At 43.8% G+C, this 13,080-nt stretch overlaps 1 protein-coding gene across 1 annotated transcript in view; it reads left to right on the plus strand.

The window, feature by feature from the left end:
* The window catches only part of PODXL2 (podocalyxin like 2), a 45,014-nt gene that overhangs the window by 28,952 nt on the left and 2,982 nt on the right, over positions 1-13,080 (plus strand). Inside the window, exons 5-6 of the mRNA XM_044755190.2 lie at positions 11,174-11,330; positions 11,946-12,007. Of these exons, the coding sequence (XP_044611125.1) occupies positions 11,174-11,330; positions 11,946-12,007 (219 nt within the window). The remainder of the gene's footprint in view (positions 1-11,173; positions 11,331-11,945; positions 12,008-13,080) is intronic.

Below are 13,080 nucleotides of genomic sequence, written 5' to 3' on the forward strand. Positions count from 1 at the left end.
AATCATGTCCTTTAGAGCTTTTTTCCTCCTGGTTCAGTATCTAATCCAGGATCATGCATTACATTTAGTTGTCATGTCTCTTTAGTCTCTAAATCTGGAACAGTTCCTCAGTCTTTCTTCGTCTTTAATGACCTTGATATTGTTGAAGAATAATAGGAGTAATGTCTGTAAAAAATGATGGGCTATACAGAGAATGCACCTTCAGAAAAAGGAGAAAGTGCTGACAGCCTCACAGGGAAAGTCTTGCAAAGTAGATCCAGGAATTCAGTCCTCAAGACCTAGAAAAAGCATTGCAGACTCATTGCTTCTCCTGTTTTGCCCAAGATGTCATGGGTAATACAAGCAGAGGAAATGGGAAATAAGCCAAAGAAGATCCAGGAGAAGAAGCAGAAAGATAAATCAGTGGATCAAAGGTGTTGTCTTTGAGTTCCAGAAGGCAAAAGAAAGTGCTTGTAATAGAGATGCAAGGATCTGATCTCTGCTCGGCACAACAGGGAGAAGCACCACTGCACAAGGACGAGCAGGAGGAACAGGTTGACCTCCTGTCGTGAGGATCCTAGAAGAGTGTTCCAGCACGGAGGACTGGATCACCAAGATCTAGAAACAGAGACAGAGCTGAACAAGCAGTCAGTCCTTCGTCTGAGCCTGCTGAGTTGTCCAGCGCACGTTACACACATACTTACAAGAAGATGTTCCAGGACATCTTGTGCTCTCCCAGCCCTGTCCTGGAATTAGCCCTTTCTCCAAGGAGCCCTGGTTCTTTTCGATGTGGAAAGGTGTTTAGAAACCAAGATCTTGGCTCTGGGTGTGCTTGTGGCTGCTGGGGTGTCATTGCTTCCAGACTCTTTTAGAGGAAGAGCTGAGAGATAGGCATGTGTATTTCCTTCATCTATAGACACAGATATGCGTGTATAATACATGTGTACCTGTACATATGTTTATATATGCACACAATACACGTGCACTATACATACATGTACATACGCGTACAACACATGCATTTATACACATGTGTTTATGTATGCACACAATACACGTGCACTATACATACATGTACATACGCGTACAACACATATGCATTCATACACGTGTGTTTATATATGCACACAATACACGTGCACTATACATACATGTACATACGCGTATAACACATATGCATTCATACACGTGTGTTTATATATGCACACAATACACGTGCACTATACATACATGTACATACGCGTATAACACATATGCATTTATACACGTGTGTTTATGTATGCACACAATACACGTGCACTATACATACATGTACATACGCGTATAACACATATGCATTCATACACATGTGTTTATATATGCACACAATACACGTGCACTATACATACATGTACATACGCGTATAACACATATGCATTTATACACGTGTGTTTATGTATGCACACAATACACGTGCACTATACATACATGTACATACGCGTACAACACATATGCATTCATACACGTGTGTTTATATATGCACACAATACACGTGCACTATACATACATGTACATACGCGTATAACACATATGCATTTATACACGTGTGTTTATGTATGCACACAATACGCGTGCACTATACATACATGTACATACGCGTATAACACATATGCATTTATACACGTGTGTTTATGTATGCACACAATACACGTGCACTATACATACATGTACATACGCGTACAACACATGCATTTATACACGTGTGTTTATGTATGCACACAATACACGTGCACTATACATACATGTACATACGCGTACAACACATGCATTTATACACATGTGTTTATGTATGCACACAATACACGTGCACTATACATACATGTACATACGCGTACAACACATGCATTTATACACATGTGTTTATGTATGCACACAATACACGTGCACTATACATACATGTACATACGCGTACAACACATGCATTTATACACATGTGTTTATGTATGCACACAATACACGTGCACTATACATACATGTACATACGCGTATAACACATGCATTCATACACATGTGTTTATGTATGCACACAATACACGTGCACTATACATACATGTACATACGCGTACAACACATGCATTTATACACGTGTGTTTATGTATGCACACAATACACGTGCACTATACATACATGTACATACGCGTACAACACATGCATTTATACACATGTGTTTATGTATGCACACAATACACGTGCACTATACATACATGTACATACGCGTACAACACATGCATTTATACACGTGTGTTTATATATGCACACAATACACGCGCACTATACATACATGTACATACGCGTATAACACATGCATTCATACACATGTGTTTATGTGTGCACACAATACACGCGCACTATACATACATGTACATACGCGTATAACACATATGCATTCATACACGTGTGTTTATGTATGCACACAATACACGTGCACTATACATACATGTACATACGCGTATAACACATATGCATTCATACACGTGTGTTTATGTATGCACACAATACACGTGCACTATACATACATGTACATACGCGTACAACACATGCATTTATACACATGTGTTTATGTATGCACACAATACACGTGCACTATACATACATGTACATACGCGTACAACACATGCATTTATACACATGTGTTTATGTATGCACACAATACACGTGCACTATACATACATGTACATACGCGTATAACACATATGCATTCATACACGTGTGTTTATATATGCACACAATACACGTGCACTATACATACATGTACATACGCGTATAACACATGCATTCATACACATGTGTTTATGTGTGCACACAATACACGCGCACTATACATACATGTACATACGCGTATAACACATATGCATTCATACACGTGTGTTTATGTATGCACACAATACACGTGCACTATACATACATGTACATACGCGTATAACACATATGCATTCATACACGTGTGTTTATATATGCACACAATACACGTGCACTATACATACATGTACATACGCGTATAACACATATGCATTTATACACATGTGTTTATGTATGCACACAATACACGTGCACTATACATACATGTACATACGCGTATAACACATATGCATTCATACACGTGTGTTTATGTATGCACACAATACACGTGCACTATACATACATGTACATACGCGTATAACACATATGCATTCATACACGTGTGTTTATGTATGCACACAATACACGTGCACTATACATACATGTACATACGCGTATAACACATATGCATTTATACACATGTGTTTATATATGCACACAATACACGTGCACTATACATACATGTACATACGCGTATAACACATATGCATTTATACACATGTGTTTATGTATGCACACAATACACGTGCACTATACATACATGTACATACGCGTATAACACATATGCATTTATACACATGTGTTTATATATGCACACAATACACGTGCACTATACATACATGTACATACGCGTATAACACATATGCATTTATACACATGTGTTTATGTATGCACACAATACACGTGCACTATACATACATGTACATACGCGTATAACACATATGCATTTATACACATGTGTTTATGTATGCACACAATACACGTGCACTATACATACATGTACATACGCGTATAACACATATGCATTCATACACGTGTGTTTATGTATGCACACAATACACGTGCACTATACATACATGTACATACGCGTATAACACATATGCATTCATACACGTGTGTTTATGTATGCACACAATACACGTGCACTATACATACATGTACATACGCGTATAACACATATGCATTTATACACGTGTGTTTATGTATGCACACAATACACGTGCACTATACATACATGTACATACGCGTACAACACATATGCATTCATACACGTGTGTTTATATATGCACACAATACACGTGCACTATACATACATGTACATACGCGTATAACACATATGCATTTATACACGTGTGTTTATGTATGCACACAATACACGTGCACTATACATATATGTACATACGCGTACAACACATGCATTTATACACGTGTTTATGTATGCACACAATACACGTGCACTATACATACATGTACATACGCGTATAACACATATGCATTCATACACGTGTGTTTATGTATGCACACAATACACGTGCACTATACATACATGTACATACGCGTATAACACATATGCATTCATACACATGTGTTTATGTATGCACACAATACACGTGCACTATACATACATGTACATACGCGTACAACACATGCATTTATACACGTGTTTATGTATGCACACAATACACGTGCACTATACATACATGTACATACGCGTATAACACATATGCATTCATACACGTGTGTTTATGTATGCACACAATACACGTGCACTATACATACATGTACATACGCGTATAACACATGCATTCATACACGTGTGTTTATGTATGCACACAATACACGTGCACTATACATACATGTACATACGCGTATAACACATATGCATTTACACACGTGTGTTTATGTATGCACACAATACACGTGCACTATACATACATGTACATACGCGTATAACACATATGCATTCATACACATGTGTTTATATATGCACACAATACACGTGCACTATACATACATGTACATACGCGTATAACACATATGCATTCATACACATGTGTTTATGTATGCACACAATACACGTGCACTATACATACATGTACATACGCGTATAACACATATGCATTCATACACGTGTGTTTATGTATGCACACAATACACGTGCACTATACATACATGTACATACGCGTATAACACATATGCATTCATACACGTGTGTTTATGTATGCACACAATACACGTGCACTATACATACATGTACATACGCGTATAACACATGCATTTATACACGTGTGTTTATGTATGCACACAATACACGTGCACTATACATACATGTACATACGCGTATAACACATATGCATTTACACGTGTGTTTATATATGCACACAATACACGTGCACTATACATACATGTACATACGCGTATAACACATATGCATTCATACACGTGTGTTTATGTATGCACACAATACACGTGCACTATACATACATGTACATACGCGTATAACACATATGCATTTATACACATGTGTTTATGTATGCACACAATACACGCGCACTATACATACATGTACATACGCGTATAACACATATGCATTTATACACATGTGTTTATGTATGCACACAATACACGCGCACTATACATACATGTACATACGCGTATAACGCATATGCATTCATACACATGTGTTTATATATGCACACAATACACGTGCACTATACATACATGTACATACGCGTATAACACATATGCATTCATACACATGTGTTTATGTATGCACACAATACACGTGCACTATACATACATGTACATACGCGTATAACACATATGCATTCATACACGTGTGTTTATGTATGCACACAATACACGTGCACTATACATACATGTACATACGCGTATAACACATATGCATTCATACACATGTGTTTATGTATGCACACACATGTTTAAAATGGGGAGTTCAGTACTGCCAATTCCAGCCCATCACTGTGGACTCTTCCTAGCCTCCTTCTGTACCATATTTGTGTCTTCCTTCACTGACAGAGACCTGACTCTCAACATCCTCAATATATTTACTCATTTCTTCAGTTCTAGAATATACAAGTAGTTGCAGAATTGTTAACCCATAACATTGCAGAAACAAACCTGTTAAATAAACTTCAGTATTTATTTGCAGTTTCTTTTATCTTCTTATCTTTAAATGACTCTGCAGTTACTTGAGTTAGTTCTCTTTTTCCCTTTTAGTGTAGTTGTACATTTGAATATAGTTTATTTGTTTCTGTCTGTGTTCAATTTTAGGGTCTTTTTCTCATCTGTGTTGATTTAATTATATTTTCTGAATGTGTAAGATATTAATGTGGTTCTAAATCTATAAATGATGCAAAAATGTATACTTAGAGAAACACCACTCTCTCCACCATCTCTCTCACTCCATTCCCACCCTACTTCGTCTCAGTAGCCAATCTCATTAATTTCTGGGTATCCTTCCTGGGTTTCCTTTTATAGAAATAAGCAGATAGATGTATAATTTCTTCTTCACAAGTAGTGTGCTATTTGTATTTGTGTAGTTTCCTAGGGCTGTCGTAACAGAGTACCACAGGCCGGGCAGTTAGACGGACATTTACCTTCTCACAGTTCTGGAGGCTGGAAGTCCACAATAAGGGTGTGAGAAGGTTTGGTTTTTCTGAGGCCTCTCGTTGGCTGTGTAGACAGCCGTTTTCTCCCTGAGTCTTCACATGATCTGCTCTGTGTGTGTGTCTGTGTCCTGATCGCCTCCTCTTATAAGAACATATTGGAATAGGGCCCACCCTAAGGACCTCATTTTGACTTAATTACCTCTTTAAAAGTTCTGTCTCCAAGTACAGTCACATTCTGAGGTCCTGGGTGTTAGCACTTCAACATAGGAATTTTGGAGGGACATGACTCAGTCCAGAACAATACTTTTTTGCATTTTGCTTTTTTCCCTTAACAGTATATTCTGGAAATCACTTTATATCAGTTTGTGGACATCATTCTCAATCATTTTATTTTTACAACTGAATAATACTCCCTTATGTGTGTGTACCATCGTTATTCATCAGATTTCCTTTGTATGGGCATTTGGGTGGTTTCTCATGTTCTGCGGTTACTTACAGTGCTCCAGTGAAGAATGTTGTGCATGCGTATTTTTGTGTTGTTGGGATGTATCTTCAGAGTAAGTTGCTACAAGTGGGATTGCATATACAGTTTGTTAGATATTGCCAAATTCCCATTTCTGTCTCATTCTTATCAGAGGTTTTTTGGGCCTTATTTTTCTGTCTACAGTGTCTCTTAACAATGCTTTTATGTTTTCTCTCTCTTTAAGATCTCTCTGACACATTCTGAGTTATTTCCTAGCCCTGTCTTCCAAATTAATAACTCTCTTTAGCTGTGTCTAATCTCCTGTTTGATCCTCTTGAGTCTTTAATATAGAGAATAACTGTTTTATATTTTTAGAATTTCTCCTTGGTTACAAATCTCTCCCTTATTTTTTCATTTTGTTCTCTTCTTTCATTATTTCTATTTCTTTATCTTTTCAGTTATTTTAAACATACTTATTTTATGATCTCTTTCATATTGTTTTGGTAACACCACATCTTGGGATGTCAGTTCTTCGATTTGTTGCTTTTGTACCTTAGTTCCTCGTATGGCTTATAATTTATTATTGTGATCTCATCATAACTCCAGGTTGTGAGAGAATTCCACCAGAGTGGTTTCAGGGAGCCTTCAGGAGTTCCGAGTGAGCTAGATCAGCTTGAGTCTTAATTTCCTGGCTTAGATTTCTGTACCACAAAGGATTGCCCATTTGGACTCCACACCCAGGTGAAGTGCAAGCCTGGGTGTTTAGGTGATCTTAGGTAACTTTTGTTTTCTCCTGTCCGTGGACATGGGCAGATGGTGTACTGTACCCTGACAGCTCCTCCAGGGGAGGGGGAAGTTTCCTGAGTCCTCATTTCACTTAAAAGGCTGCTCTTCGAGGTTTCAGGCACTATCTTGGGTGCTGTACTTCAGTGCTCCACCTTGTGTGGGCTAAGAGCACGTTTTCTATCTCCATGTGAGCATTGAAAGCCACGTCTGCAGCTCCTGGATCCTGTATCTGGGTCTTGACCCCCAGGAATTGCTATGGCTTGTGCTTTCTCTTCTGGATTTAGGTTTCCTCTGTTTCTGTCTCCTTTGAGCTTGAGCTTAGACATGCTTTTAGAACATGTTTATTGTTTTGCTGTATTTTATCCACTATTTCTATGTGTTTGTAGCAAGGTGGGAACATGGGACTTTCATCAACTCCATCTGCTGTGTTGCCAAAAGTCAGAAGGATCTGCTGGGTAATGACATGTGTCCCTCCCTGTTCACCATAAGGACCACACCCGTAGAGCTGGAGCCCTTGCAGTGGGAGAACCAGGGATGTGCGAGGAGGACCACCTGCCCTGGCCTCAGAGGGGAGATAGTTTACACCCACGAGTGTACTGCACTTGAGGAAAGTCCTACTGACTTACAACATACGTCCAGAAAGGCACACAGATCATAAGTGTACAGCTTGATGGATTGTCACCAGGGACCACACCCACGTAATCAGCACCCACATCAAGATACAGAACATGGTCACGCTCGTTGAGCCCTTCTCATTCTCCCTGCCAGACACTGCTCCCACAAGGGGAACCATTTTGTTGACTTTTAACACCATAAATTAATGTTGCATGCTTTTGAACATTATATAAGTAGAATCATTCAGTATGTGATATTTTGTGTCTGGCTTTGCACTCAACATTCTGTTTTGAGATTTCATCTATATTGTTAGGTGCAGTCGAAGTTCGTTCATTCTCATTCTGTATAGTATTTCATTTATTTCTCCATTCTACTGTTGGGGGCACTTGAGTAGTGTCCAGTTTCAGGCTGTTGTGAAGATGCTGCTCTGGAGATTCTTGGACATATATTTTGGTGAGCATATGGACGCGTTTCTAATGGGCACATGCCTTAGAGTGGCCTTGTGGGGTCACAGTATATGCAAATGTCCAACCTTAATAAATACTGTCCAACAGCTTTCTGAAGTGGTTGTATAGCAGGTTATACGTCCATCAGCAGTGCCTGAGAGTTCTGATTCTTCTTGTCTTTGCCAACTCTTGGTATTGTCTTTTTCATTTTAGCCATTTTGCCAGATGTATAGTATAGTAGTATTACCTTGTGGTTTTAATGTGCATTTCTCTGGTGATTAATGAAGCTGAGCAACTTCTCAGATGTGTTTTGGCCAATTGGATAGCCTCTTTTTTTGTGAGGGCCCATTTAACTATTGGGTTATCTGCCTTTTTAAATTGATTTCTATCAATTATTTATATATCCTGGATATGAGATCTCTGTCAAGTATATACATGGTAAATATCTTCTATGGAACTTCTTGATTTTTTTTTAACTTGATCATAAAATGGTCCCACTTACCCGTTTTTTCCTTCATGGTTAGTGTTTACGGGTCCTACTTAGAAATGTTTGCCTACTCCAAGGTCATGAAGAGAGCCTTCTGTGCTTGCTTCTAAAAGCTTTAGATCTGAAATGCATCTGGAATTGATTTTGGTGTGTGGTGTGAAGTATGAGTCAAGGTATGTTTTTTCTTTTCCATTGGGGTATCCAATTGTCCAGCACCTGTGATTGAATAAGTCCTTTTCTTTTAATCCTCACAGTTAGCCCAGGGTGTTAGGACCAATGCCCACATTTTTAGATGAGGAAACTAAGGCTCAGAGGGGTGCAGTATTTTGCTAAAGATCACAGAGCTGATAAATGTCAGAACCCGGATTGAACCCAGATTTATTTGATTTCAAAGCCAGGGCTTTTCTCCCATGCCACTGACACTCAGTTCCCACCTATAAAATAACTAGTATAAAACATATGGTCATCAGACTCTCCCAGAACTGACATTGTAGGTTTGTGGGCTTAAGCCAGGCAGACATCTGGACCCAGGAAAACGTGGCACGCACACGTGGTGGAGCACAGGGCTGTGGCTTGCAGAGAGGTACTGCCTGAGGCAGGAGGGGTTTCTTTTGTAAGAAGTAGGGCTGCTGGGTCACAGTATGTGCACCATGCTTAGGCAGGTGCAGGTGTGCACCCCTTCCCTACACACATGCACACACATACGCACGTGTGTATGCACGCATGCATGTGAAGACGGTAAGAACCATTTCAGGAAGCAGGGCTTTCCTAGCTGCATGTAGCTATCTCCCGGTCCCAGTCTTCCAGATTTAGAACTGAGTTGGCTTTCTGTTAGGCCAGTGAGTGCCAAGGCTTGAGCCTGTGCCTGGCACTTGCCATGGTAACCAGGAACAGAGACTCAGCACTTCAGTCACCCTGGTGGCCTTTAGCTTGGCATGACAACCAGGGAAAGCTCATTAGCTTGGGCTCTAGCAGAAAAGAGACTAGGAGTGTCAGGGATCCCCCTGGGGCAGCCTGGTGATCCTCTGCCTCGCCAGCAGCCCTGGCTTGCAACTCCACAGAGAGAGCTGAGCAGCTGGGAGGGCAGTGTCCAGCTGGGAGCTGTGGAGGCTGGGAGCAGGGCTTTGGTGATTTCCCCGGTACAGGAGGGAGAGGGCTGCTGCAGAGGAGCAGGGGATCAGAGGTGGATGGGATGGGGATCAGCGACAGGGCCAGGGGAGCATCTCTTCCCAGAAGGGGGTAGCTAGCGACAATGGTAGGCTGTGAGCCAGAGGCAGGGTCCTGGCCCCCACCTAGGCTCCTGCCACTCACTGAGCTCCTGTCCAGTGCTAGCTTCTTGTTTTTGTTTTTATATAATTACATATACACAAGGTCACGAAAATCTAACCAGTACAAGAGAGTGTCAGATGAGAAAGACGCCCCCTTCCACCCCTTCTCCTGCTCCCAGCCCTGCTTCCAGGGTCACCATTTTAACCTTCTGTGTTTTAATCCTTCTGGTCACCACTACCACCATTGGAGTATAGGATGTCTTTCTTGCCTCCCCAGCTTTGTGGCGTGTCTCTGCAATGACAGGCAGGAGAGGAGCACGGTTAGACTGCTTCCCACCCCTCCTCCTGGTTCCGCTAGCTATATGGCTGTGTACTTCTTTTGGTCCGTTACCCACCCCCACACACGCATTCCTCCCGTGCACTGTACACTTGAACACTCAGGCGTGAAGACCAGTCTTCAGTAGTCCTCCACACTCTACATACTCACTTCTTGGACTTGCCATTGTGTATGGGGAGATCCGTCCCCCGGCTCAACTGTGAGGACCCCTGGGCAGGCCCCATGCCCTCCTCATGGTGAGAGGCCAAGCGGGGAGGAGTGCCTGGATGCTCGCAGGGAACAAGTGCGCCTGTATCTTGGCATTCCCACAGCTGCCCAAGGCCACGCTGACAGCCTCTTGAGCGGTCCTCAGAGCTATCAGAGCAGCCCCCCTGGACTAACCAGATGGCCTCGCCCAGCGTTTGGCCGCTGGGCGGAGGTTGAAATGGGGGCTAGGTCTAGAGGCGGGGGTCAGCAGACCTCTCTCCTTCGCTGAGCATGAGGCTCTCTTTCTGCCTTGCAGGAGGTGTTCCGGCAGCACCGGGGGCTGCAGCTGCTAGCCCTGGTGGAGGAGGTGCTGCCCCGCCATGGCAGCGGCCGCCACGGGGACTGGCACATCTCCCTGAGCAAGCCCAGCGAGAAGGAGCAGCACCTTCTCATGACCTTAGTGGGCGAGCAGGGTGAGCAAGGACCATGCACCGGAGGGACAGTGTTGGCGTGTCTGGAGAGAGGGCCCAGGAGGGCAGCAAGTGGGAGGCAGTGCTGAACCAGCAGCTTTCCTGAAGGCCATGGGGAGGCTCCCTCGGAGCCATGGGCAAGGGCACAGACAGGGCTTTGGAACGTGGGGCTCTAGGATGGCAGGGTGAGGTATTGGTCGGAGGCCCTCGTCTAGGGTCAGGGGTTACAGGCAAGCTTGGGTTTTGGAGAAGGGGAGGAGGGTGTGAACAGCGGGAACCGGAGGGGGGAGAGGTGTGGTTTCAGCGCAGGTTCTAGAGAACCTGCACACTGTGTGGTGGGATGATGTGGGGGCATTCAGAATGCAGTGGTGTGGGGCTGAGGGAGTGACCACGGGTGTCACACCTGTCACATAGTGGGCATTCACTAAATCCTTTTTAAATAGTCAGTGGGAAGCAGGTCTAGGAGGGAGTGGGAGTTTTTGTAGCACGAGGTCCGTGTGTGGTCAGGAGATGGGGTGCAAGGCTCTGGAAGCTCAGGCGGAAGCTGTCTGAGGGGCTGGGGCCTGCAGAGGGAGTGCTTCAGTGGCCAAGGCTTTGCTGACATGGTTCTCCCCCCAGGGGTGGTGCCCACTCAAGATGTCCTTTCCATGCTGGGCGACATCCGCAGGAGTCTGGTGGAGGTAAGAGCACCGGGACATGCTCCCCTCCCGTGCCTTCAAGCTTTGGGAGCAGGGCTGCCTTCCCTGAGGGCAGGAGGCAGCCTGTACCCTGGGCTCATGGAGCAAAAGACAGACTGTTACTCTGGGCAGCTCTTCCTTTCGGGTCTCCTAAGACACAGTACCCGTGGGAGAGACCGAGTGTATGAGCACCAAACTACCAACTGCACGGTGCACACCACGGCCGGGCCAGAAGGCCGCACAGGGGGCGGTGGTCAGGGGAGGACTTCGGGGAGGGATCTCTGAGGGGGATCTCCATGGGTAGGTGGGAATTTTCTGGGCAGATAATGGGAGAAACACCATGTCTGGCCAAGGAATTGTGCAGAAGCCTGGTGGAATGGGAGAGCGCGATGCAGTTCCAGAAGCCAGAGGAGGAAGCACGCGATGTGTGGGCATGCTTTGGGAACCAGCAGCTAGATGCTCCTGATGGGGGTGGGTCAGTGTTTGGCCAGCCAGCTGGGGGCCTGCTGTGGGTTGGAAGATGGGACTCAGGGAACAGGAGATAGCCCTGCCATCTTGAGAGGTACCCCTGACCCCGTGCGGTCAGCTGGCTGCCCCACTGGTCCTGGAGACCTGGGCTGAGGACACAGGCTGGCCAGCCTCTCTTCCTGCACAGCCTGCCGTACCTGTGCCCCTTGGTCCTCCCACTCCTCATTCCACCTTCCTGAAGAGGGGCCCCTAGAGTTCCTCACCTCCCTTCTTGGGGACAGCCACCAAAACCACTTTCACTCACTGTGAAACCCAGTGACCTGTCATCAGTCCTCTTCCCTCTCAAGGGCTCTGCGATATTTGACAGCAGAGATGAGCTGTGCATGACTGTGGGCCCTGCCTCCTTATCTACTACATGCAAGGCGGAGAGGTGGTTTTTGTTTTTGTTTTTTTTGATAAGCACATTGAGGGCCTACTGAGTGCCAGACTGTGCTGGGTTTTCTCCCTGGGCCCTCACTGACACCCGAGGGCTTGTGAGCATAAGAGAAGGCACTCTATTGAGTCCTGTCGGTACCCCATTTAAGATGAGCTGAAGCCTAGAGAAGGGA

The sequence above is a fragment of the Equus asinus genome, chromosome 21 (assembly GCF_041296235.1).
Source record: "Equus asinus isolate D_3611 breed Donkey chromosome 21, EquAss-T2T_v2, whole genome shotgun sequence".
NCBI classification, from domain to species: domain Eukaryota; kingdom Metazoa; phylum Chordata; class Mammalia; order Perissodactyla; family Equidae; genus Equus; species Equus asinus.